Source organism: Candoia aspera, chromosome 8 (genome assembly GCF_035149785.1).
Source record: "Candoia aspera isolate rCanAsp1 chromosome 8, rCanAsp1.hap2, whole genome shotgun sequence".
NCBI lineage: Eukaryota > Metazoa > Chordata > Lepidosauria > Squamata > Boidae > Candoia > Candoia aspera.
Genome location: NC_086160.1, coordinates 15,679,913 through 15,706,779, shown reverse-complemented (window position 1 = coordinate 15,706,779; position 26,867 = coordinate 15,679,913). Strand labels below are relative to the sequence as shown.

The window sequence follows — 26,867 nt, the reverse complement described above, 5'->3', positions numbered from 1 at the left end:
TAGTTCTGGACAGAATTAAAGAACTGGTTGAAAGGTTTTTTTCTATTATCATTTTATCAAGCATGTTCTTGTCAAATTTTTTGAGGATGATTTAATAGATGCCAACAACCCTTGTGGCCTCCCATAGAACTGTAAAAAATGGGCTCTTCTCTTGGGCATTAAACCAGAATGGTAGCTGAGCCTATTTCTGATATGAAAGTGTATTATTATCACCAGCCTTGATTATACGTGGCTTATATCTTGTTGATTCTTTTTCTTGATTCTTTTTCTTTTATTGGGTTTGTACGGTACTTATTTTTTTGTTTTCCTTTTTTGGATCTTGATTTTATTGTTGTACGCTGCCCAGAGTCACAAATTGTGAGAGGGGCAGCTTATCCAATTTTTAAAATAACTAACTAACTAACTAACTAACTAAACAAATAAACAAGCTTGAATATAGATTTAAAACAAATTTATTTAAAACTAGACGACTCTCCTATGTGTAAGGGCTAAACGTTAATCAGATTGGGTAGGCTTAATTCTTTGCTGGTGGGGTCAGGATAGAGAGATGATTGGAAGCAATTCCCATTTGACCGATGCCTCCTGGACTAGCAGATAGTCGTAAGGAGGGGAAGGTAGTCAGGAAGAAACAGTGAGGGTGAAAGAGACTTACTGTACTTTTCTTTGTTTATTGGCTCACGGCTGGCTCCTACAAAATAGTCAAATATTTTGTTTGGCTAAGAGAACCTCCATAGGTTTTAGATAGTGTGTTGATCTGGCAGCCAGAAAATGTCTTCTCTTTTTATACATTGCATTTTTACTACTATATTGCTCAGCTAACCTGCTTTAAGGTATATGTAGTATATTTAAGGTACTGTATTGCTAAAGCAACCCTTTCCAAGAATCCAAATAATTGCTCGGAAAGATTGACTTTTGAGTTGCATTCAGTGCAACTTGCACTGTGGAATTAACAATCATAATATTTGAACTATCTTATAGACATGGTACTATGTGCCTAAAATCCTGGGGGAAATAGCTGCTTTTTTTAAAAAAAAACAACAGGGAGTATGATTTGTATATTAAATGCTTCTAAATCTTAGTAAGTGCCAGATTTATCTATGGTATTTGGATAAGACATTAAAGGGATTGTTTGTGCTAGCCAAATTCTCAATCTGTATACGCATTTCTAGGATGCCCCCTATCATTACACAAAAGAGATTTACCTGTTCAAAAACTGAACCCTTTAAAAATTGAACAGAATTTAGGAAGGAATGAAGGAAGAAGCTATGGGAACAAAGGAGTTTTAATCATCACCCCAAAACAGCCTCTGGTTAAAGTTTGGACTTTCCAAGAATCTAGAGAAGACCAAGTAAACAAGCAGAGGAAATTCTGCTTCAGAAAATCATCTCTGTAGAGACAGGTACAATTCTTGGCAGCCTCTTGATTCATCTTTCTGTAAGGCGATGCTTAATCTTTATTGCCTCTTGTACAAGCAGGGAATTCTGTGTAACCTCAACCTTTTTATTCTGCCTTTATTTCTCTCTTTATTCACCTTTTGTGAGCTGAAATATAACTTGGAAGCAGTCTTTCTTCTGACATCTACCCTGTTTGAAACTGGTCAGCAACATCTTGTGGCTTGCTTGGAACACTGTATGTACTCCTGTGTATTTCTTTTAAAGTAAAACAAGTTTTGTTTATCCAGTCTTTTCCATTTTTTGAAATAAGAGTTGATTTTATCTCGTGCGAGATTACTCTTCCAAGGAAGGGATGAAACCTCTATGTAATGAATGCCTATTCCAGAATAATTCTCAGACTCACAAGCCAAAGCTTCATAAAATCTGGTTTTATTATAGAATAGAGTGCAAACACAAAGGAAGCTGAGAATGAGAAAAGTGCGCCTAAATTCAAACTAAATATCCCCTGATACAAATGAAGTCCCCCCCCCTTACAATCATCTCAAATTCACAATACCAGGTGCTCCTAATGAGTTCTGCTGATCAACGGGGAAAAGACCTTGAACAGAGAAGATAACCCAAACACATTCCATCTTAACAAGTACAGATAGAGAGCTTGGTGCAAGGTCCCTCAGCAGCTCCCTCCCAACTAGATATGCGCGTCAGCGCCTTGGCATGTGAAACGTTACAATGTACAATGCACATTGAAATGATGAACATGACACTCTAGTTGCATGCCTCTCAAGTGTATTGTCAGGAGGCTGAATTATAGCAGTTCTTTTATTTTTAACCCATTGTTCCCTTTTAAGCATCAGAAAAGCAGCACAGGGTGTTAGAACCATCAGTATCGTTGTGGAGGGCAGAGGGAACGGCTTTGAAGGACAGGAGGAAGAACCACTAACGAGGCAATGATCAGATAAGAGGGTCTTGAGCCTGGGCCAAGAAAGTAACTTGAGAAAACATCTCAGATAAGCCCCTCCCTAGTTCACATGAGGATGTTGAGGGAGTGGGGGAGAGCACATTCAGACTTGCAAGGTTCTGTTACTATAGCCATTACAATAAAAGTAGTCCTGATTTATATGGCATTGGTTTCTTAGTCTGGTCTACCTTGTAGGGCTGACACTCATCTACTGGAAGTAGGGGATGGATGCCAAGTGAGGCACTTCCTGGAAGATTGGTAATGGCAGTGGGGACTACCAAGATGCTATTCCAAGCCAGAATCAGAGTATAAAGATTCAGTGGCTTCTGGGACAGAGTGTTTGAGACCTCCAGCCTGTCATCCTATGGGCTTATCCATTTCTGCTAGAAAAAATATACAGGTAGTCCTCACTTAACAACCATTCATTTAGTGATTGTTTGTACTTATGACGGAAAAACCGACCTATGACCAGTCCTCACATTTATGACCATTGCAGTGTCCCGGCAGTCACATGATCATGATTTGGGCGCTTGGCAACTGGTTTGCATTTACAACTGTCACAGCGTCTTGCAGTCACCAGCTTTTAGACCTTTCCAGCCAGCTTCTGGCAAGCAAAATCAATGGGGAACCACATGATTCACTTAATGACCATGTGATTTGCTTAACAACTGCAGTGATTCAGTTCACAACCACTACAAAAAAGGTCATAAAATTGGGTCAGATTTGTCATGAGTACTGATGGTGAGCAGGAGGGGGCCCCTATCCAGGGGGGAAAACGCATGCGTAGTACTGAGGAGTTAAGCAGCCATTCAAAGAGACACAGATCAGACCCGCCTTGACTTTGGGGTTTATCTGTCTGGGTTTTTCCCACGCTTCTTCAGTTTGTTAGGATTTTCTGTCTAATGTAGCAGTAATAAAACACTAAAGACCTATTCCTTGTCTCAGCGTGGTTCCTGACTGTTAGGACAAGATTTGCTTAATGACCACTTTGCTTAGCAACCAAAATTCTGGTTCCAATTGTGGTTGTTAAGCGAGGACCACCTGTAGTTTGATTCAGTGGTAGTTTTTTGTTATAGGGTACATATAGAATTATAATTGCCTGTCTGTCTGTGTTTCAGGTCCCCAGAACAGATGAAGATAAAATGGAGGATGGCTGTTCTCAGAAACTGGCCTCTGAAAAATACTTCAGACCCTTATTGCTAATACTAATTCCATGCATCTGTACTCTTATACTTTTGTTTGTGATTCTTCTTTCATTTGTGGGTGAGTATAAGAAAAGATGAGTAAAGAAAAAAGAGAAACACATTGAACTTCATCAATAATTGGATGGTACAAACGATGACATAATTGTTTTTATGCAGGGTAAGAAAACATCCCTGAGATATTACTGGCCATCTTGATAGGCGAGGAAAATGAGCTCTGTGTGGAGCTACATTGTCCTGAAGGAAGATTGCATTAAGATGCAATCAGCATGAATCAAAGTTTTACTGGAATTGTTTCATTTTAACGTATCAGAAATGCCTTGCTTCTGAAATGCCTAGCACATTGGGGACAAGAGTTCTAGCCACTGATATCTATGAGTGATACACACTGGATAAATTCCAAAGCCTGGGCCAAATATAAATGTATAAACCTTGATTTGTGGCTTCTTGTGTCTGGAAAAAAGTGATCTATTTTCCCCAACCCCACAGTATTTGGACAGTGAGAGAATGAAGAAATAATCAAGTATTATTTTGTGGCTGACAGCTCTAGCTTCTGTTTTACTTCCAATTGCAATGCTTTTGGGAGGGATGTAAAAATAAATTAGGGTCTGTTTCTGTGTTTTCACTGCAGGCTGAGCAATGCCCAAGGCTCCCGGGAATACTTAAAGGCCAACTGTGAAATTGTCTGGAGGCACTGCTTTTCCTTCAGTGGATAGTTGCTGTTGAAGATTGTGCTTCCATTATTAAGTCAGCCTCCTCCAGGCTGTTGAGAAACGGGGGAGGAATCGATGAAATCTTAAACTACGAAAAGTATACAGAGCTGAAATTCTCACTTGCCTTGAGTCAATCAGCCTGTAGCTTATTAGTTTTCCTGTACTGATTTGGATGCCTGCACCTTGCAGGCTGTTGGTGCTACCAATCTTGAAGGTGCTAGGTGGCTATTCTTTTCTTCTTAACAGATATTTTTGCAGCATAATATGGAGAAATTGGCAAGAAGGCAATGGGTTGTGACAAAGGAAAGGCAACATTGTTTGGAATGTGGCCTGTTTGATCACCATGTATTATATCCAGGACACATTTCTTCAGCTGATCAGCTAATACTGTTGTAAAAATGTTATACTCTACAATCAGCAGGGAGATTGGTTTGTATGACTGTGGTTACTCTGGGTCATTCCCTTCTTTATAAATTAGGGTTATGCATGCCTCTTCCCATGCTGATGGTTTTGCCTTTGTTTCTTCAATTTCATTCATTGTGTTTGTCAGTGGCTCTACCAGATCCTCAAGTTCTTTGTAATGTAGCTCTATCAGCACAACTGGACCTGGTGCTTTTCCTGATTTAATTTGTTTTATTGCCTTTTTCACTTCTTGAACACTTATAAGTGCTTAATATTTGTCTACACTGGCCATTAAATTCTCTGATGACTGACTTTTTGATATATTTATTTGGTGAATGAGACAGGAGACTGGAAGTACTCATGAAGAAAGGATCGTGTAGTGGTGATCAGAAATACAGCAGGTGAAACATCCTACCAATTCACATAAAGGCACATAGAAAATGGGCAGAGCTTCAGTTGCACCATTGTGGCTGTCATCTTGATTTTGTTTTAACCATACCTTGCAGACATCCCTGGGGAGGAAAGGCAGGAAATGAATGGATGGATGGATGGATGGATGAATGTTTATGGAGAATAGGAAGTGGTGGTGTAAAAAGAATAAAATGTCACATTGGGACCCAAAAGCTCTGGCATTTTAGAATAGTCCCTTTTGCTCATTGAAGAAAGGAATTCATTCTTTGATGTGGATAATATTATAGGTAAATGTGACTGTAAAAATAATCTGTTTTTACACATCTCTCAGGTAATAATAATTCCAAGTGTTTAGATTCTATTTGGCTCGTTTCTGGTTAGATTACAGAATTGTCAGCGCCCCTTAAAATGCAGAAATCTTTATATCTGAAACAAAATATGAAAACTTTAAAAGTGACAAACTGCTAAAAATCTTTGAATTCGAATGCAATAGGTATTTGATTTTTATATGGAGCACACTGGCTGCTTTTGTAAACTTAATGAAATGCAGATTTTGGCCTGGTGTGTTGTATAAACCCAGAAAATTGTATGATGATGATGATTAGATTAATGGAGTTAGGTTAACCATGGGTAAATGAATTACCCAAAGACACCCACTAAGTTATAGCCAGAATGTTCTACACATGTTTTTAATATCTATCCTCTTTAAGTTTTACCTGAGGGCAAAGTGGTCTTCCTTTTCTCTGACAGGGGATATATATTTTGGCAGCTATGTGATGGCAACCATTCAGCAGTTGTTGCTTTTTAAGTCTTTGGCTTTCTGTCTTTCTTTCTAAGCCGGAGTTATTTGTTTTGTCTATAAGGTATGTATTTAAGTGCATATAATTCTACTGGAGACAGAAATAAAGTTTCCCTCAAATTGAATTTGACTCTTAGTGATACATCCATATAGTTTTCTTAGGAACAGTGCAGTTTGTCTTGCCCTTCTTCCACTACATTTTTTTTTCTTCCTTGTCTACACTACAGTCCTGGGATTTCTGATGGTTATCCATGCAAGTACTAACCAGTTCCAATCCTGGTTAGCTTTCTCAAGATAGCCGAGACACGCTAGTTGCTGCCACTTGCTATGAGTCAGAGTTAAAAATATAATTCAAGATTAGTTTGGGGTCTGTTCTTGGGCCCATCAATGTCCACCTATACACAAAAGATGTTTAAATTAATATTTTAATGTATTATCATGCTAAATACATTGTATAAAGACACATTCTTACACACACAGATTTATACACGGACACACTAAATTACTGTATGTTATGTAGAGCAACTTGTTGGCTTGCATGTTAAAATAAATATTTAACATAAATAAGGAGAATAGTTAATAAAAAAGTACATAAATAAGAAGTAGCAGATTGCCAGGACTTTAGAAATGAAATATTCAGTTTTGACAGTAAGTGGATAATCGTGGTTCAGTTGGTGAGGGACTGCAATCCTGAAATCCTCAAGAATGGTGAGATAGATGTCAATCTGTGAAAAAGCTTCCATAAAGATACAGCATCAGAAATGTCCATGAAATTCCTTCCCCAAGTGAGAATATGGTGGGGGACAAAACATAGAATGTTACTAAACCTTGTGGAATCCTTTGAAGACACAACATAAAGGCTTGTACAGCATGTTGTGTGTACTGTACTCTTAAATCAACTTAACTGTACATATATATCTGTACGTTGGGCAATAATACAATCATAGAATGTGGACTGTGTTCTGTGGATTTTTAAAGGTACAGCTGGCTAGGTGAAGACTAGGAAATTAAATAATGGATGGAAAACTATTGGTAACCAATTGCCATGATGGTTAGAATTAAAAACAAAAGAAAATAAAATCTTATCCTTATAAAATCTTATCCTTATGGTTTATCCTTATAAATTTTTTCCTCCCAATATTTTATAGTTTTCAACTGCCTCTTTTCATATAACAGGTTGAGTGTGGAATGTTTCCTGGAAGTTAATACATTTTTCAGCTAGGCTGATTATGTTTTATTATTTTTCTTCAACGCAGGTGTGTTGGGGAAAAAATGTGTTCATTCAAATGGAAGTGACTTACTTGGCACGGATGTTGTTTTTCCTAACATGACTAAAAGTGATCCAGTTGTGGTTCCTTCAATGGACAATAAAATGGAGCCACCCTCTTGGACGACAAACCCATCTTTTCACGTCAACCAGATGCACACGAACATTAGTATACTTAGGGGAGCCTCTCAGGTTGTCTCTCAGACTCCAGCAGTGAAATCTAATATGACAGATGAAAGGATTTTGACCAAAGCTCCTCACAAAAAGTGGTCATCAGCAGAGGGGGCAGCAGAAGAGCTGTGGTCCACCGACTCACCTGTCAAAGTCATAGGCAGGGCATCTTCTGTCCCTACAGTGAAACCTACGAAACCATCTGTTGTGCAAGACATGGGCTTGAAAAAAAGTAAGTTTATGTTAATATGAATTCTTAATTAGGACACAAGAAAGTGGTGTGATGATTGGAGAAATTCTTAGATTTACAGGTACTATCACTCAATAAAGGTGGTTTCCATGGCACCCCTTGGCTCCTTTGGATTATGCTTAGCCAAAAGCTACATATTAATGTCGAGCCCCACACAGTCAGATGCCTAACTGGTTATTGCAAACATGTTTATATAAGTGAAGGTGAGCTCCTGCAGATCCGAACCAGGGCAGCAGCAGACTAAGCTGTTTATTTTTGGAAAAGTCAACAGCCGAGGTATGCTGTCACTTAGCAAGTCCCATTAAACATGTTAAAGTACGTTAAGCAAGATGTGCTTGAAGCTTTCAACTGTTTCATTTCTTAAAACTGTCTGTTTATTCAAGGCCCTTGCTTCATTGGCAGCGAGTCAGCCGTGCTGAAATTAATAGCTCCAATCCCAAAATAATTAGTCTCACTGAACTCTAATTGAAACAAGCCATATTGCTTTAAACTGAACTTTAGCATAGGTAAGTATATTTGAAGTAGCCCTTTTCTTTTAGTAGCCTACATCCTTTTCTCTGACGTAAGACTGGGGCAGGTTTTCATAACTGTGGTATTTAAATTCGTAAATGGATTTTGAGATCAGCTCTGAAAAAGTCAAAAGTATTAAGCTGAATAAAACATAGTATTTTATTTTACTTTGGGAAATATTCATCATTAAAGAAAATGTCCTTGGCATTTTGATTTCTTTGTATGGTATTTCTTCATACAGTTCAACATCAGTAACTCACCCAGGCACTTTGCAAAGCAAAGCACAAAAAGAAGGAACTGTGGAATTGATGTATAATGTTGTAAATAACTGATCAAAAGCAGGCAGGGTGTGAAAAATGGAGCTCTATTGTTGTCATGCGCTGCCTACCTCCGAGTAATACACAGACGCTGATTCCGTGAAACAGGCTCTGGTTTATTCGCAGTGTAGATACAGTATAGGAAAAAAGCTGAGAGTGACAAGAGCGCGCCGGTGCGGGGTTTAAATACCCCGCGCTGGTCAGCGCCCCCTCACTCGCGGTTACGTCACCCCCCTTTGTCCAACACGCTGTCCTGCCGGTAGGTGAGGGGTTGCGAGGCCCCGCTGGCGTTCCGGGATCGCCCATCATCGGTTTCCCTATTCCTCCGGTGATTGCTGTCAGCTGGGCGATCTCCGTTGCGTTAGCGCTAACAGCTTGGGTGTGCCTCGCGATCCGTTTAGCCATTGTCTCTTGTCCTTCAGTCTTTGTAAGTTGATGGCTACTTATCTTGAGCCCCTTCCCCTGTTTCCTTGTTATTGTCATGTGTGCCATTGCGCTGATGTCTTCAGCTCAACGGCACTCATGACATACTGCCCCCTGTCCGAATAGTGCCCCCCCCCCGGTTTTCTGGTTTTTTACCAGGAGAGCTGTCAAAATGGTTTTCTTTTTTTTTTTGAATTTCCCGCCGGAGTATTTTTCGCCCCTCCCTTTGTTCCGCCCTCTACCACGTGCCTCTCTAGGGTGTGTTCTTAGTGCGCATGCCCAGGTCACACCCTGGGCGTGCGCATGCTCCGGCCACACCCTGTTTGTTTGGCTCAGTTCGACGAGGAGAGAGGCGTGGCCGGTCGGGTGCTTATCAGCTCCAGGTAGGGCCCTTCTTTTTTATTCTAAGTGCGTCGCCTTTGTTATGTGTGCTCCTGGACGTTGCCCCCAGGATGCACTGTTGACTTGCTTGCCACTCCCCCGAGGGCCCGGGGCGGGGGGAGGGTGCTGGCGACCGCTTGTTACTGCCTCGTGGGCCCGGGGCGGGGGGGGTGAGTCCCGGGGGGGGGGAGGTCCACCCAAGTCACGGGCTTGGGGGGGCCCTTTCCCTTGGGGCACGGTAGGCGGGGGGGGCCCGCAGGGGAGGGGTTATGCAGGTGACGGTTTGCTAGTCTTGGTTTTGGCTTGTCGGGGTATGCCCGGTGAAAAGCTCGGGTCAGGTCAGGCGCGTTAAAGTTGTGCGCCGCCACCCATTCTGGGTGGGGGAAGTGTTTCCACCTGACCAAATAGTGTAAAGTTCCCCATTGCCTGCGAGAGTCGAGTATGTCCCTTACGTCAAAGTGATGTTGCCCGTCGATCATCACCGGTGAGGGCAGTGGCGTGCTTGGGTGCCATCGAGAGGTGGTTGCTGGTTTCAGGAGGCTGGTGTGGAACACCGGGTGGAGTCTCCGTAGGTTGTGTGGCAGGTCCAAGCGTATTGCCACCGGGTTCACTATCAGCGTGACTCGGAACGGCCCGATGTACTTAGGCCCCAGTTTTTTCGAGGGTTGGGGTGACTTTAGGAATTTGGTGGATAGGTAGACCATATCCCCTGCCTGGAACGTCGGTTGTTGGCGCCGGTGCTTGTCGGCCTGCTCTTTGTAGGCCGCCTGTGCATCCTTCAGCGCTGCCGTGATTATTGGCCACGATTCCGCAATCTTCCGTCCCCAGTCGCTAGCGTCCACCTGGGGTTCCGGGGGTTGTGGTAGCTCCGGTATGGGGACGAAGTCGCGCCCCGAGACTACCTCGAACGGAGTTTTCCCCGTGCTCGTGTGGACGGCGTTGTTGTATGCGACTTCGGCGAACGGGAGCAGTTCGGCCCAGTCGTCTTGATGATAGTTGGTATATGAGCGTATGAATTGCTCTAGGGTGGCATTGAGGACCTCTGTGGCTCCGTCCGTCTGGGGGTGCCAGGCAGTGGGTAGGGCCTGTTGGGTCCCCGTCAGCTTTAGGAAGGCCTGCCAGAATTTAGAAGTGAACTGTGTGCCCCTGTCGGTCACCACACGTGCAGGACATCCGTGTAACCTGTACACGTGGATGAGGAAGAGTTTGGCTAGTTGTTGTGCGGACGGGACCGACGTGCAGGGGATGAAGTGGGCCTGTTTCGAGAAATAATCCTTCACCACCCAAATGGCCGTTTTCTTCTGGCTGGGTGGGAGGTCCACTATAAAATCCATGGAGATTTCCTCCCATGGGCGGGAGGGTTCTGCCACCTGTTGTAAAAGCCCCGCGGGTTTGCCTGGTGCCCGTTTGGCCCTAGCGCACGTTGGGCAGGACGCTACGTATGCTTTCACGTCTCGTCTTAGTGCGGGCCACCAGAATTGACGCCTTGTTAGGTGTAGGGTCTTAAGGAACCCAAAGTGTCCCGCTTGCTTGGCGTCGTGTGATCTATGCAAGATCGCTTGGCGTTGCGAGTCCGGGACATAGATTCTGCCTTCCCCCCATGCCAGGTCCTGTGCCATCGTTACCTTGTCGGGGTTTGCCAGGAACCAGGGGTCGGTTTTGAGGGCGGCGGCGAGGTCCGTGCGTATCCCCCCTGGTAGTTGCGGTTGGCGTCGTCTGGTCACAGGTTGTCCCGCCGTCGGTTGCGCCGTAGAGTCGAGCTGCCTCCGAGCGCCGCTTCGGGTGGTCACGGCCATCCCCAGTTGCGAGGCGGATAGGACCGTCCCAATGGTGTCTGGGGTGGGCTCTTCGTCTTGGGGCAGTCGGGAAAGGGCGTCGGCCAGGAAGTTCTTTTTACCCGGCATGAACTTCAGCTGGAAGTTGAAGCGGCTGAAGAATTGGGCCCATTGGACCTGTTTTGGGCTGAGGCGTCTGGGCGTTCGGAGGGCCTCGAGGTTCCGGTGGTCGGTCCAGACCTCGAATGGTTGGGTGGCTCCCTCGAGTAGGTGTCGCCATGTTTCTAGCGCCGATTTTACCGCGAAGGCTTCTTTCTCCCAGACGTGCCATCGCCTTTCTGTCTCGGAAAATTTCCTCGACAGGTAGGCGCATGGTTTCAGGAGTCCTGTGGGGTCCTTTTGGAGTAGGATGGCCCCCAGGGAGAAGTCTGAGGCATCGGCTTGGACCACGAACGGCCGTTCTGGGTCCGGGTGCGCGAGGATTGGCTCCGTGGTGAACAGCGCTTTCAGCTTGTTGAATGCGGTCTGGCACGCGGGAGTCCAATTCAATACTGTGCCCGGGTTCTTGGCGCGTCGGGTGTCCCCCACCCCTTTGGTTTTGAGGAGGTCCATTAGGGGGAGGGCTATCTCTGCGAACCCCCGGGTGAATGACCTGTAAAAATTCGCGAAGCCGAGGAAGCTCTGGAGTTGGCGTCTGTTGCGGGGGCGTTCCCAGTTCAGCACCGCCTCGACTTTTGCGGGGTCCATTTCTATGCCGTCTCCGGAGATTCGGTCCCCCAGGTAGACTAGGCGCGCTTTATGGAATTCGCACTTTGTGGGTTTGGCATAGAGCTGCGCCGTTCTGAGTTTGTCGAGGACTTGCCTGACTAGGGTCACATGTTCCTTGTGCGTTTTAGTGTAGATAAGGACGTCGTCTATGTAGACAAGGACCCCTTTGAACAGGTGTTCATGCAGGACCTCATTGATGAGCTGCATAAACACCCCGGGGGCCCCCGCGAGTCCGAACGGCAGCACTTTGTACTGGAAGGCGCCTAGGGGGCAGTTGAACGCAGTCTTCCATTCGTCCCCCTCCCTGATTCGGATGCGGTAGTACACCTCGCGAAGGTCCAGTTTGGAGAAGACTTTGCCCGTGGACAGGTGGGCGAGCATGTCTTTCACCAGGGGTAAGGGGTATTTGTTGGACAGGGAAGCCGCGTTTAGGCCCCGGTAGTCGGTGCAGAGCCGTAGGGTGCCGTCTTTCTTCTCCGACCGGTGAGCATGCTGGCTCTATGAATCCCCTCTCTAGGTTTTTATTGATGAACTCCCGGAGGGTTGCCATCTCCTTCGGGGTCATCGAGTAGATCTTCGGTCTAGGTAAGGGGACGTCAGGCAGCAGGTCGATCCAGCAGTCCGTCTTGCGGTGGGGGGGTAGTTGGTCAGCTTCCGCCTCTCCGAAGACCTCGGAGAAGTCGGCGTATTGTTCCGGTAGGTCTGCTGTGGTAGCGGCGTTGTCCTGTGTAGTCGCCTCTGCTCGTCCCACAGTGGGGTTGGTTCTGCCCACCGGAACTGGTGCCCGATACTCGCCGTCGCCAAATGTGAAGGTGCGGGTCTCCCAGTCGATGCGCGGGTTGTTTGTCGCGAGCCATGGCATTCCCAGGACTGCAATGGGTCGTCCGATGTGGGTGACGACGAACGATGTGCGTTCGGTGTGAGTGCCCATTTGCAGGGTGACCGGCTCGGTTTGCATCGTGGCTGGTTTCCCTCCCGCTGTAGAGCCGTCCAGCTGGTGGAATGCCAACGGCGTGGGGAGGGGGAAGCAGCGGAGGTCGAGTTTGGTGACTAAGTCGGGGTGGATGAGGTTTTTTGAGCACCCCAAGTCCACTAGTGCCGCGGCCGTGGTGGCTCCGTTGCCGGCAGAGAGTTTGATTGCCGCCATTATCACGGAGCTTTCGCCGTTCCGTCGAGGTGGTCCGTGCTGCTGTCCCACCGCCTGCCTCGCAACGCGTTTCAGGGCAGGCGGGGAGCGTTTCCCGCCGGCTGGTCTGGGTCTACGTCGTCCTCTTCCCCCCAGTAGGTGTCCCAGCCTTCCTCTGGTGTCGCTGTGGCTCCGGTCATTCGGCGGTGAGGGGGCGGCGGCGGGTTAGGTGGTTTGGGGCTAGTTTTCGGGGTGGGTTTAGGCACACTGGTCGGCGGTCGGTTGGCGAAGCAATCTGCCGTCTTGTGCCCTAGTTTTCCACACCTCCCGCAGGGCCCCCGATTAAATTTCTTCTTTGGGTATGTGGGGCCGGCCGTCCCCACGTGTGATGCGGGTACCTTTTTGCAGGTGTTGTTCGTGTCTTCCGTAGTTGTCATGAGGAAGGTGCGGTCCGCGTGTTCTGCTTTCCCCGTGAGGTGGATCCACCCGTGTAGAGTTTCTGGGTCGTCGCGGTAGAGGGCCCATTGAAGTACGTCGCGGTTGAGCCCCCTTTTGAACATTTCCAGCAGGGTGGTCTCGGACCAGTCGTTGACCTTCCCCGCGAGGGCTTTGAACTCGAGGGCGTAGTCTGGGACAGTGCGTGTGCCCTGTTTAAGTCTTTGGAGTGCGCTTTTCGCCCTCACTTTGGCTAGTGGGTCCTCGAAGTAGCTTTTCATCTCATTGATGAAGGCGGGGAAGTTGGCGAGGGCGGGGGAGCTGGACTCGTACAGTTGGACGTACCAGTCCGCCGCCCGGTCTTGTAGTTTGATCGCCACGGCAGCGATCTTGTCCGCTTCGGAGTCGTAGGAGTGTCCGTGCCTCCCCATGAACTCCCTGGCGTTCGTGATAAAGAACGACAGTTTCGCGGGGTTCCCATCAAAGAAGATGGGGAAGTCCTTTGGGGCCCGGGCGTTTTGTGCGCCCCTTCCTCTCGCTTCCCGGCCTGTGGTGTCGTCCGCCTGGGCCGTCTGTTGACCTTCATTTGGCCTGTGGGGGTTCGGCGCTTCGCTCGGGGTGTGGACCTGTGCGGGGACGTCATTGGGCGGCGCGGGGGGCATGAGCGACTGAAGCATGGTCCGGAGTTCCTTCAGTTGGGTCTCCATGGCCGCGAGTCTAGCTTGTGCGTCCTCGTCCGCGATCCGCGCCGCCGCTGGGGCCGGTTCCGTCGGTGTGTCGGCGGGGGTGGGTTGCCGGTGGGGTTCAGTCTCTCTCGGCCGTTGGTCCGCTTCCTCCGCCGTCTGCTGGGTTGCTTCATCGTCCTCCCCCGTGCTTACCGCCGTTGGGCTGCCGCTCCACGCCCGTTGCTGGGGTGCGATGTGGGGCGCGGGGTTCTCCGCTGGTCTCGGGAGGTATGTTGCTCCCTCCCGTGGTCGGGTTGCCTCCGTCGCCATCTCCCCTTGGGGTTGGAGCTGAGGCTCGGGTTGGGTCGGGTGGGCGTCCATGGCTCCGGGAGTCCGCGGTGCCTCTGGCCTCGATCGGTCCTCCTCTGCTTCTTGCCGTGCGGCTCGCCCCCCTTGTCCGCGTCGCGCCGGCCTCATCTTCCTGGTCTTCTCGCCGTCTACTCCTCCCGCGGCTCGTTGTCGTCCGGTGGGGCTCGGCGAGGCTGAGTTTATCACTCTCTCAGCTTTATGTCATGCGCTGCCTACCTCCGAGTAATACACAGACGCTGATTCCGTGAAACAGGCTCTGGTTTATTCGCAGTGTAGATACAGTATAGGAAAAAAGCTGAGAGTGACAGGAGCGCGCCGGTGCGGGGTTTAAATACCCCGCGCCGGTCAGCGCCCCCTCACTCACGGTTACGTCACCCCCCTTTGTCCAACACGCTGTCCTGCCGGTAGGTGAGGGGTTGCGAGGCCCCGCTGGCGTTCCGGGATCGCCCATCATCGGTTTCCCTATTCCTCCGGTGATTGCTGTCAGCTGGGCGATCTCCGTTGCGTTAGCGCTAACAGCTTGGGTGTGCCTCGCGATCCGTTTAGCCATTGTCTCTTGTCCTTCAGTCTTTGTAAGTTGATGGCTACTTATCTTGAGCCCCTTCCCCTGTTTCCTTGTTATTGTCATGTGTGCCATTGCGCTGATGTCTTCAGCTCAACGGCACTCATGACAATTGTGCAACTAGATACCCTGTAGTAAACATTCTTAATTCTGGCTTTTACTGAACTTATTTGGGGTTTTCCTTAGAAAGAACATGTACTGTAAATCATAATCCCAGAGTGTACATTTTAATGCTTGTGTTATTGTTTACTTACCACTTTCCCATGCTTGGTTTTTTTGAGATGAAGCTCTTATATTGCTCTTCTATAATGTCATCATTTGGTTTGACTATATCGCCATCCCTGTAAATTCAGAAGCTTTGTTTCTTGGTTACTTGATACTGTACATATATCTCACTAGAGGTTTAAGAAATCCATTATATCGAGGACACAAATACTAAAAGAGAACAGGAGATGGGCTGTGTTGCTGTGAAGGGCTACAGATTTCTCTAATGAGTTACGAAAAGTTGAACTTGCTCATAAGTGTTCAATTTCATAATGAGATTTGGGACATTGCATAATATGGTAAATAGCTTGAAACCTCTAATAAAAGTGCATTTACCATGCAACTAGTTTGGTTGACTGAGGAACAATACATAAGGACACCCAGGCCACAAAGCTCTTTATTTTATCTAACACTATTTGCATTTGTAAAGTGTAGATCTTCAGCAAAGGATTGTTACCTTGTCATGGTGCTGGAGCTTGAGCACCTCAATGATGCCATGAGCTAAACCATGAAGGGCCACCCAAGATGGGAGGGTCATGACAGAGAGGTCAGACTAAATGCGATCCCTGGGGAAGGTAATGGCAACCCACCCCAGTATTCTTGACGTGAAAACTAAATGGATCAGTACAACCAGAGATATGTCGGTATACCATCGGAAGATGAGACCCCCAGGTCAGAAGATGGTCAAAATGCTACTGGGGAGGAACAGAGGATGAGTTCAACTAGCCCCAGACGTGATGACACAGCTAGCTCAAAGCCGAAAGGACGGCTAGCGGCCGACGGTGCTGGTGGTGAATGGCAAATCCGATGTTCTAAGGATCAACACACCATTGGAACCTGGAATGTAAGATCTATGAGCCAGGGCAAATTGGATGTGGTTATTGGTGAGATGTCAAGATTAAAGACAGACATTCTGGGCATCAGTGGACTGAAATGGACTGGAATGGGCCACTTCACATCAAATGACCACCAGAGGACCACAGAAGAAATGGAGTAGCCTTCATAATTAATAGCAAAGTGGCTAAAGCAGTGCTTGGATACAATCCAAAAAACGATAGAATGATCTCAATTTGAATTCAGGGCAAGCCATCTAACATCACAGTGATCCAAATATATGCCCCGACCACAGACGCTGAAGAAGCTGAAGTAGAGCAGGTAAGCATGGCCTGGGAGAACAAAACGAAGCAGGACATAGGCTGATAGAATTTTGCCAAGACAACTCACTCTGCATAACAAACACTCTCTTCCAGCAACCTAAGAGACGGCTTTATACATGGACTTCACCAGATGGACATCACCGAAATCAGATTGACTACATCCTTTGCAGCCAAAGGTGGCGGACACCTATACAGTCGGTAAAAACAAGACCTGGAGCTGCCTGTAGTTCCGATCACGAACTTCTTCTTGCACAATTTAGGATCAGACTAAAGAGATTAGGGAAGACCCACAGATCAGCTAGATATGAGCTCACTAATATTCCTAAGGAATATGCAGTGGAGGTGAAGAATTGATTTAAGGGACTGGACTTAGTAGATAGGGTCCCGGAAGAACTCTGGACAGAAATTCGCCACATTGTTCAGGAGGCGGCAACAAAATACATCCCAAAGAAAGAGAAAACCAAGAAGGCAAAATGGCTGTCTGCTGAGACACTAGAAGTAGCCCAAGAAAGAAGGAAAGCAAAAGGCAATAGCAATAGGGGGAGATATGCCCAATTAAATGCAACATTCCAGAGGTTAGCCAGAAGAGATAAGGAATTATTTTTAAACAAGCAATGCGCGGAAGTGGAAGAAGACAATAGAATAGGAAGGACAAGAGACCTCTTCCAGAAAATTAGAACCATTGGAGGTAAATTCCAGGTCAAAATGGGTATGATCAAAAACAAAGTTGGCAAGGACCTAACAGAAGAAGAAGAGATCAAGAAAAGGTGGCAAGAATATACGGAAGACTTGCATAGGAAGGATAACAATATCGGGGATAGCTTTGACGGTGTGGTCAGTGAGCTAGAGCCAGACATCCTGAAGAGTGAGGTAGAATGGGCCTTAAGAAGCATTGCTAATAACAAGGCAGCAGGAGACGACGGCATCCCAGATGAACTGTTCAAAATCTTGCAAGATGATGCTGTCAAGGTAATGCATGCTATATGCCAGCAAATTTGGAAAACACAAGAATGGCCATCAGACTGGAAAAAATCAACTTATATCCCCATACCAAAAAAGGGAAACTCTAAAGAATGTTCAAACTATCGAACAGTGGCACTCATTTCACATGCCAGTAAAGTAATGCTCAAGATCCTGCAAGGTAGACTTCAGCAATTCATGGAGCGAGAATTGCCAGATGTACCAGCTGGGTTTAGAAAAGGCAGAGGATCTAGGGACCAAATTGCCAATATCCGCTGGATAATGGAAAAAGCCAGGGAGTTTCAGAAAAACATCTATTTCTGTTTTATTGACTATTCTAAAGCCTTTGACTGTGTGGACCAGAACAAATTGTGGCAAGTTCTTAGGGGTATGGGGATACCAAGTCATCTTGTATGCCTCCTGAAGAATCTGTATAACGACCAAGTAGCAACAGTAAGAACAGACCACGGAACAACGGACTGGTTTAAGATTGGGAAAGGAGTACAGCAGGGCTGTATCCTCTCACCCTACCTATTCAACTTGTATGCAGAACACATCATGCGACATGCTGGGCTTGAGGAATCCAAGGCTGGAGTTAAAATCGCTGGAAGAAACATTAACAATCTCAGATATGCAGATGATACCACTTTGATGGCTGAAAGCAAAGAGGAACTGAGGAGCCTTATGATGAAGGTGAAAGACAAAAGTGCAAAAGCTGGCTTGCAGCTAAACCTCAAAAAAACCAAGTTTATGGCAACCAGCTTGATTAATAACTGGGAAATAGAGGGAGAAAATGTAGAGGCAGTGAAAGACTTTGTATTTCTAGGTGCGAAGATTACTGTAGTTGCTGACTGCAGTCAGGAAATCAGAAGACGCTTAATCTTTGGGAGAAGAGCAATGACAAATCTCGATAAAATAGTTAAGAGCAGAGACATCACACTGACAACAAAGGTCCGCATAGTTAAAGCAATGTAGTAACATATGGACCATAAGGAAGGCTGAGAGAAGGAAGGTAGATGCTTTTGAACTGTGGTGTTAGAGGAAAATTCTGAGAGTGCCTTGGACTGCAAGAAGATCAAACCAGTCCATCCTCCAGGAAATAAAGCCAGACTGCTCACTTGAGGGAATGATATTAAAGGCAAAACTGAAATACTTTGGCCACATAATGAGAAGACAGGACACCCTGGAGAAGATGCTGATGCTAGGAAGAGTGGAGGGCAAAAGGAAGAGGGGCTGACCAAGGGCAAGATGGATGGATGATATTCTAGAGGTGACGGACTCGTCCCTGAGGGACCTGGGGGTGGTGACGACTGACAAGAAGCTCTGGCGTGGGCTGGTCCATGAAGTCACGAAGAGTCAGAAGCGACTGAACGAATAAACAACAACAAAAGTGTAGATAGAGTTCACACATGGTTCTAATTTAAGCCATAAGGCAGTATGCTTGGTTTTGGGCTTAACATGGTACAAAAAGTAAACTATTGTGGTTTGTGTACCATAGTTTGTGACTTATTGCAGTATCTGACCCCAGCTTCTTCTGGCTTATTCAACAAGCCATGGCTTAAAACATGTTTTCAACTTGATCATCACAAAAAAGTTCCCCTACAGAAATTCTGACTGGAAACTCATTGTGGCAAATAATTCTTACAGATGTTTTTGGTAATGCCTGCCAATTCTAATATGTGTTATTTCGGTTTCACATATAACATGCTTGTCATTCCATTGCATTACTTGCATGGACAATTAAACAGCACAAAGCAATTAGCTATGACTCCTTACTACTATACAAATACAGACTTTTTAAAAAAAAATATTTCCAATGTTTTATTCTTAATGGCACGAAATTGAGCAAAAAAAAAAAGTTGAGGCATTGTTGTGTATAAGAATACATTTCTTACTTAACTCTCCTCCCATTTCTTTCTCCCTGCAGAACTCATTTCTCTATCTTTATGAGAGATTTTATAAAGTGGCAAAATGGAAGAGAGAGAGAGAGAGAGAGAGAAAGGAGACAATAAGAATTTTCCATAACTTTCTGAAACAGTTGTCTGTATTACTTCAAGATGTGTTCTGTGTGTATAGGATAGCTGTATGTTTGCAGTGTTGTAATTCCTTTGGTGACACAGAAATGTAAAATAAAGGATTTTATCTAAGGTGAAGGAAGAAAAGCAATGATTGGTGCTCAAGGCACAAGCAGCAGATGATGTAGATGTAGAGTAAGTGTGCAAGAGAAGGACGGTCACACTCCCTTCATCCAGGTTCTGGTACAAGCCTTCCATGAGACTGACCATGGAGTTAAAGATGCTTCTTGAAGAGTGTTCTGTTGTAATCCATAGGGTTTTCATTGGCATGTTTTTGGGAGTAGATTGCCAGGCCTTGCTCCCTAGTCTGTTCTTGGTCTGGAAGCTCTGCTGAAACCTGTCCACCATGGGTGACTCTTTTGGTAGTAGAACCACTGGTGGCACAGCTTCCAGCATCATAGCCACACCCAAGCCACCACAGTACGACAAACACAACCAGAATGTTCCCTAGAGGTGAAGCTAACTAGGCTTAGACTCTCATACTTTGGGCACATCGTCAGGAAAGACCGATCGCTTGAAAAGGACATCATGTTTGGTAAAGTTGAGGGCCAGCAGAGAAGAGGAGGACCTTCAATGCAATGAACTGATACAATTACAGCAAGAATGGATGCAAACATTGGAACAGTCAGGCACATGGCGCAAGACCGAACAGCACTTCGTTCTGTTATACATAGGGTTGCCATGAGTTGTAAGCGACTTGACGGCAACTAACAACAACAACTTGAAGTGTGGGCAGACCAGTGCCCTTTCAGTGCTTCTGGAACCTCCCTGGTCCTCAAGAAGGGTTGACTAAGCCTGGATCCATCTCCCAGTCCCCTCCCTGCTACCTTTAACAGTCAGGTGAGGTAGGAGTCCAACCTCAAGGGATCAGCTTCACTGAATACAATGGGACTACTCAGTTTGTATGAGTTTGCATTGAATTGTGCAGATAATAGTTACAGTGATAAAGCCAAAGTTCATACAAATTTCAACTCAGTCAATGTAACGGGATAATTATGAAGGTCATTACACCTGCTAATGTGCATTTATAATAATTAGCTATACCGGCTATTCTAATCCTGAAATAAGTAAATAGTGCTTAGCAGAGCCTCCAAGCATAGATGAGACATATTATGTTACTCAATAATTTCTTTTAAACCTTAGCAATATGCAAAAAAAAAAAAAACCTACCCCAAACAAACCCTAAGGTCAGTAAATAGTTATGGATCACTTGGCTAGAAATCATGGAACAGATAGAAGTTTGAAGTTACTTGGGGCAACTGGGAGATCATAGAACTAAAATGTGCTTACAAGTGACAAAGTGTTCACAAGAGTAGCTACTGAGATTACTACAGGTATTCAGGATGGTCCATAAGCACTGCATTCTTAGAGAATGATGATTTGTACTTGGGCAAAAGACCAAGCTCTTTTGAGAATAATAAGCATCTTCTTTTGGCAGAGAATTAAACACAATAGTCCTCATGACAGTAATTTTTCTTTTGGAGCATCATCATTTTCTATTTCCTCTTGCTCCAACTGGGATCAAAGAAGTCCTGGGGGAAAGATTACCCAGTTTTGCTCTTGAACCTCTATGGTGAATATTGGTTTGATTAAATTGAGTTATAACCCTGACAACCTCACATTGTGCAATGTCAGACAGTTTCCTTCTGCAAACTTTGTTTTTTCATGCAAGAACATTTTGTGTTTGAATGTTTTTTTTTCTTCCAACAAGATAGACATCTGGTGGAAATATATTCAGTACAGTGATTCAAATATGAGTGGACACAATTTGTCTAAGTAGTTTACTGATACAGCGAAAAAGGTAAAACTAAAATTCCCACTTGGAAATAACATTCTACATATCTGAAACGATATTCTGGGCAATCAAAACAAAAAATAGATTGCAAAGTATATCTTTAAGTAACACTATCACATTAAAACAATACATAAACAGATGTGACAGCATATATTGAGTATGATTCCCATCACTCATATATTTATGGAATCATAATTAAGACTGTTACCTTTAGAAACTGAAATTATGGCTGTTGAGTTTTATTACCTTAATGTTTGCCTGTGTCTATGAGGACTAATTTTCAATATTACCGCTAGAAGTACCTTAGATATCTTCTCCCTTATTAATGAATAATAATGGCAACACAGCAATGACAAACATGCATATTTGTGGTACACAAAGCAGTATCTTAGTCTGTACCAAGTAATACATTGAGGACCTCCTTGACATGTGGTATCTTGATTCACTTGACATAGTTATAAAAGATAGTAACGTTTTTGCTTTTAACAAACCAACTGAAATGTTTATGCAAATAAAGATTAGCTTAAATCCAGGCTGTAGGGTGTGCTGCAGATATTCACCTTCAAGAACTCAAGGAGAGGATGGCCTGGAAGATAGCTTCATGATCATCAGCACCCTCCCTGTTGCATGTTCTGCCCCGGCCCCTGAGGTCAGGATGGCCCCAATCCAACTGTCATGCAAGAAGTGCTATTTTGCAGAACCTTCAAATTGGATGTTCTCAATAGTTGACATCATCGGAGGAAAACATACTTATTTTGATTTTATTATATGTATTGTATTTTTATGTTTTTAGCATTACAATCTTCCTAGAGTCTAGGGAGTAGATGGCATACAGATAGTTGCAAGAAATAAACAAATACAGCAGGCTTAGAATCAGTATTTCATATGGATTTTAAATTATGGTTGTGCTGGTAATAGGAAATGTTTTAAATTGATTGTTATAATGTTGATATTGGTCTATACTGTGTTATATTTTTATTGCTTTGTTTTGTACTTAGAAGTAAATGCACACTAAGTAAGTGTGTTAGTACTAGTACTATGTTCTTAATAATAACAGCTGTGCAATGCTTGAAGGGGATGCTCTGCTTTGACAAAGGGTCATGCCAAGCACACATTCAGAGCTACTTCGTGAAGCAAATATGTGCCCTTGCTTCTTAAAATGAAGTGAAACAGCCATGTTGCTTTCCTTTGAGACCACATCTGCAATTCCAGGGCCTGTGAGACCCTTCTGAGTAAGTGCAGATATGGAATGAGAGAGGGCAGCGGAGTGGGAAAAGATGAAGGAGCAAGTGATGGAGCAAGCAGTAGATTAAGAGAAGGCAATAGAACAAGTAAAGGAGTGAGTTGTAGAGCAGGTGGACATGTGAAAGGGCAAAAGAGAGTGTGTGAGAGACAGAAATACAGTATGGGTAAATATGAAAGACTGATCAAACAAGAGCAGCCAAGGAGAGAACGTTAGAGCGAAAAAAAGTGACAGAGAAGGTGATGGAGCATGCTACAGAGTGAGCAGCAGAGAACTGATATAGCAAAAGAATGCACAGGATGTTCCAGGCTGCCTGGCAGAGTTTAGATAGCTGTGGTGCCATAACATTCCCTGCTGTTCCAGCTAGAGGGGCCCATTCCAGGCACCCCAGCATCCCTGACCTTCCACTGTGGGACACTGCACATTTCTGCACACAGAGCTTCCAAAGGATGGTTGCAAACATGCAGAAGGTCTGTCTTGTTCACCAAAGATACTTTAGTCAATAGTGGGAAGGGGTAGGGACAGGACATAAGGTAGGAAATAGGAGGGGAGAAACTGGAGTTGAGTTTTATCTCTCATTTGGTCAGGACAAATTATCTCTGGAATAATGTAGAGAACACTCACGTGTTTGCCAAAATTTAGATAATACCCCTAGTTAAATAGACTCCTACAGAGTAGCACCATTCAATGGCCTTGTTACCAAGGCAGAAAGGAAACTGGTGGCTATGCTGGCATACTTTTGTGCTGCCTCACACAAGACAGGAAGGCTTGTTAAACTGGCTGTCTGTGTGTGTCCTGGGTCTGCAAGATGGCTTTATGTTTTTTCAGAAAAGCCATACGAGGACAAATCCCCTGAATTTAGATTCTCAAATTCCATAATCCAAAAGCTTTGCATTCCTTGACCTTCTAGTGTCTCTGGAGAAAGGATCCTGAGCAAGTTTATTATAAATATTTTATTAAGCAACAAGTGGAGGGAGGTTTATAGAACAAGGGGTGATCCCTGAATTTTCAACTTTAAAAATATCACATAAAATATTAACTTAAACATCTAAATCCCTCAGGAGACATTGTTGAAATAAATATGTTATCCATGTGTTAATTCAAAAACAACCATGAAGTAGTCTATTCAAAGGACTTCGATATCCTGCAAACTTGGATATAAATGGAGGAATGTGAAAAGATGGAGGACGAGGAGGAGGAATAATTAGTTTTCACTTTAAAAGGTCTCACTATATAGGGTTAAAAAAGAACTCGTACAAGTGTTAAAAGTTTCTAATTAAACTAAAACAGCAATCCTTTACAGCTTACTTGAGACCCATTAAATTTAACAGGACTTTGTTTTCTGAGTGGAAATTGACAGAATTGTGCAAGAAATGAATTTTTGTTAAGTTGTAAACTAGATTTCTAAGTACAAGAAATCATGAGAAGAATTCTGCTTTCTTGGCAAAGCAACATCATCATAACCAAACAAGTTCTAAAGAATATAAGATTATTGTATTTTATTTTAAATACGCTTCTCACAATAAAGTCAAGATTAAGCGAACTAAAACTAATTGTGGGTATCCTAGTTATTATTTGGATTGGAATACATTAGGGGGCGAAAGTGGTGTCCCCCCAAAGGGTCAGACATGACTGGGTACTTGCACCGGGAACCTTTCACCTTTCACATTGGGGGGGACAAATGTTCCTCCTGTGCCATATTTCTGTAATGGAGGGTTGTTGTTGTTTCCCTCAACATTAATTGCATTATCTGGGCACATTTTTTGTGAATCAAAATGGGAGAGAAAAGCATTATATTGTTTCCTGCATGTTGCAGTCCCAATAACAACCGTTTCCAATTTTTTAATTAATGAAAATAAATGTCCTGTAGTTAATATAATTTAACATTGTCATTAAAAATAACCAATGTGACATATTTCATGGAACATGTATACTCGAAAATAATTTCCCCAGATATAATTTGCAAGGTATGAAAAAAACAGCAGCCTCTGCTGCTGCTCTACCAATGGGCCCAAACTTCCCTTTAAAAGGACCTCCTTCCTGGCTGAAGCGGATGGGGAGAATTCCCATCCAAAGAAGTTCAGACGTGAAAGAGTGAAAGGAAAGCTTCAGCCTGACCAGTCAATCAAATCTAATTTGTCAATCCAGATGATGAGCAGAATCCAATAAAGCCTGGGAAACTCTTTCTGAGCAACCAGTCAGGAGTGAGAAGTTTTCAAAAGAACAGGAGGACCTGCTCCATTTTTACCTTTCTTGTACTTTGTCTTTCACAGGAAGAACAGCAGCATTTTCTTGGCTGGCTCAAAGCCAGATGAACAAAGCCCCGATTCCCTGCAATTTGGAATAGGAGAAATAAACAATACATTGTAATTTAGGAACCAGTGCAAACTAGAAGAAAATTAGAACCATAATTTTGTTTTGTAGGCAAAGATCTGAGCTGTACCTTTGTTGTCGGCTGTTTTATTGTGTTTGGGTGTGTGTGTATTCCTGGTGGAAGAACATCCACTGAGATGGGCCTTGCAGAATCTATTGTTATTTTTGAATTTTTTTTCTCACTTTGTCTTTCAATACCTGACCACTTCTGTAATCTTTATGTACATGATAACAATAAAAAAACTTGACTTCCTTTACTAACTTGGTACTTTCATGCCAAAATAGCTTTAACTTTAGCATATTCTCTGTGTGTGGCTAAGCTACTGAGCAAAGGCAAAGAAGGATTTCCATTTTACCCAAGGGTGAATAGCACAGGGAAGGACTTCTCTGGAATAAAGTGGACTTGTGGTGGAACTTACTGAGGAAGTTCTTGGGAACTTCTTGGGATCTTGGGAAAAGGTACAGGAGTATTGTAGGTGGTGGATCCACATATGGGAACTAGGTCCCCAGTCTACCACATCCCTGTGTGTTTGCATGTTAAAGTGTACTTAATTACTACAGGGAACCTAAGTGTTAGAAGATGTCATGTTTTCTTCTACCATGATACATGCGTATCATTATATATATTTGTACTTAAGCTTTATAAGACCAAAGGATCTGTATTAGAAATTGATATTATTTCATGTATCAATTTCTAATTTGATCTAAATATAATCTGAAATTGGGGTGAGTAGCACATTACTAAGAGTTCAAAGCACTCAGGAAAACTGATAATTCTGAAAAGGACCTTTCCAGGTTGGCTGAGAGGGCAAAAATTACCAGCTGATAATTAGCGTTAATTTGATCTATATACTGAATGTATCTTAGCTCCTGTGACTATATAGGAAAGATAAATGAAGACTATAGTGAATAGTTCAAGAGAAAGATCAATTCAGGGAGCACGAATACTGAAAAAGAAAATTGCATGGTATAAATCTGTAAGAGAGAGACTGGAAATGACGTGATCAACATCACAATACCTTCAAAAACTGCAAAACCAAATCAATGATCCAGTTACTTGCCAATGAAGGTGTCAGTGCCTATAGAGACCCACTTGGACATACGAGAAAGGCCTTTCTTCTGTGTCATTCCAAATTGTGGAATATTTGGTCCAGAATTACAGTCGGCTAAACCTTTCTTAGCTTTGAGAGAAAAACTTCCTTATTTTGCCCTTTCAATTACATGATTGCTATGTTGTTTGCATGTTCTAATTATTTTATTGACTTCTAAAGTTTTTTCTATTTCAACTGATGTGAATTGCCTTTGTAACTTTTAGGTGAAAGGGCAGCATCAGATATCCATAGTAAAATAATATAGTTGTTAAAGTAGCTGCTTCGTATGTTTTGAGCTAGCTAGTGACTTTTAGCTTTCAGTAGAATCCTGCTTTTAGTATCTCTCACAAACATGTTCTTATTTCACAGGTTTATGCATAAACATCAGCTACAGCCAGTGTGAAATGCTGCCATATAACCAGACTACTCTAACATCAGTTCTTTCCATTGTCAGAAGCATTGAAATGGAAAAATTTCTCAAGTTCTTTGGTTATCTCAACCGCCTTGGCTGTTATCAACACATTATGCTGTTCGGATGTAGCCTTGCTCTTCCTGAGTGCGTCAGTAATGGTGACAACAGGTATTTGGGAGCCAAAGTTAGTTAGTGATTAAAAGTGGTTACAGCAGATTGATGCATACCTAATCATGGCAACGCAGTATGGTGTTCAGCTTTGCAACCTTTTGGATGAAACTCACAGCTGAGCCTGTTTACAACAGAAGATTGCCAGGAAAAAATAGCTGCAAGGAGTACTTTATAGCATGTTTGTTTAGGAAGAACCTGTTTGTAGTATTATACTACCTTGAATTAAAGCAAGCTTGGTGAATAATCTTATTAGTGATTATGGGTTGTGATTTTGGCACAGATGCTGCTAATCCCCATTAAATTTAATGGCAGAATGAATAATACAGCATTTTGAAAAAGGCTATTGAAACCAATTGTTGTCTTCTACAAACGCTCCTGTATAAATGAATTATTTCCTATCTGAGTTAGCTGTTGTCTAGTTGAAGATG

At 44.0% G+C, this 26,867-nt stretch overlaps 1 protein-coding gene across 1 annotated transcript in view; it reads left to right on the top strand.

Annotated features, from left to right (window-relative positions):
• CORIN (corin, serine peptidase) overlaps positions 1-26,867 on the top strand; it is a 141,980-nt gene that overhangs the window by 22,160 nt on the left and 92,953 nt on the right. The window contains exons 2-4 of the mRNA XM_063310346.1: positions 3,471-3,615; positions 7,136-7,549; positions 26,226-26,436. Of these exons, the coding sequence (XP_063166416.1) occupies positions 3,495-3,615; positions 7,136-7,549; positions 26,226-26,436 (746 nt within the window). The 5' untranslated portion in view covers positions 3,471-3,494. The remainder of the gene's footprint in view (positions 1-3,470; positions 3,616-7,135; positions 7,550-26,225; positions 26,437-26,867) is intronic.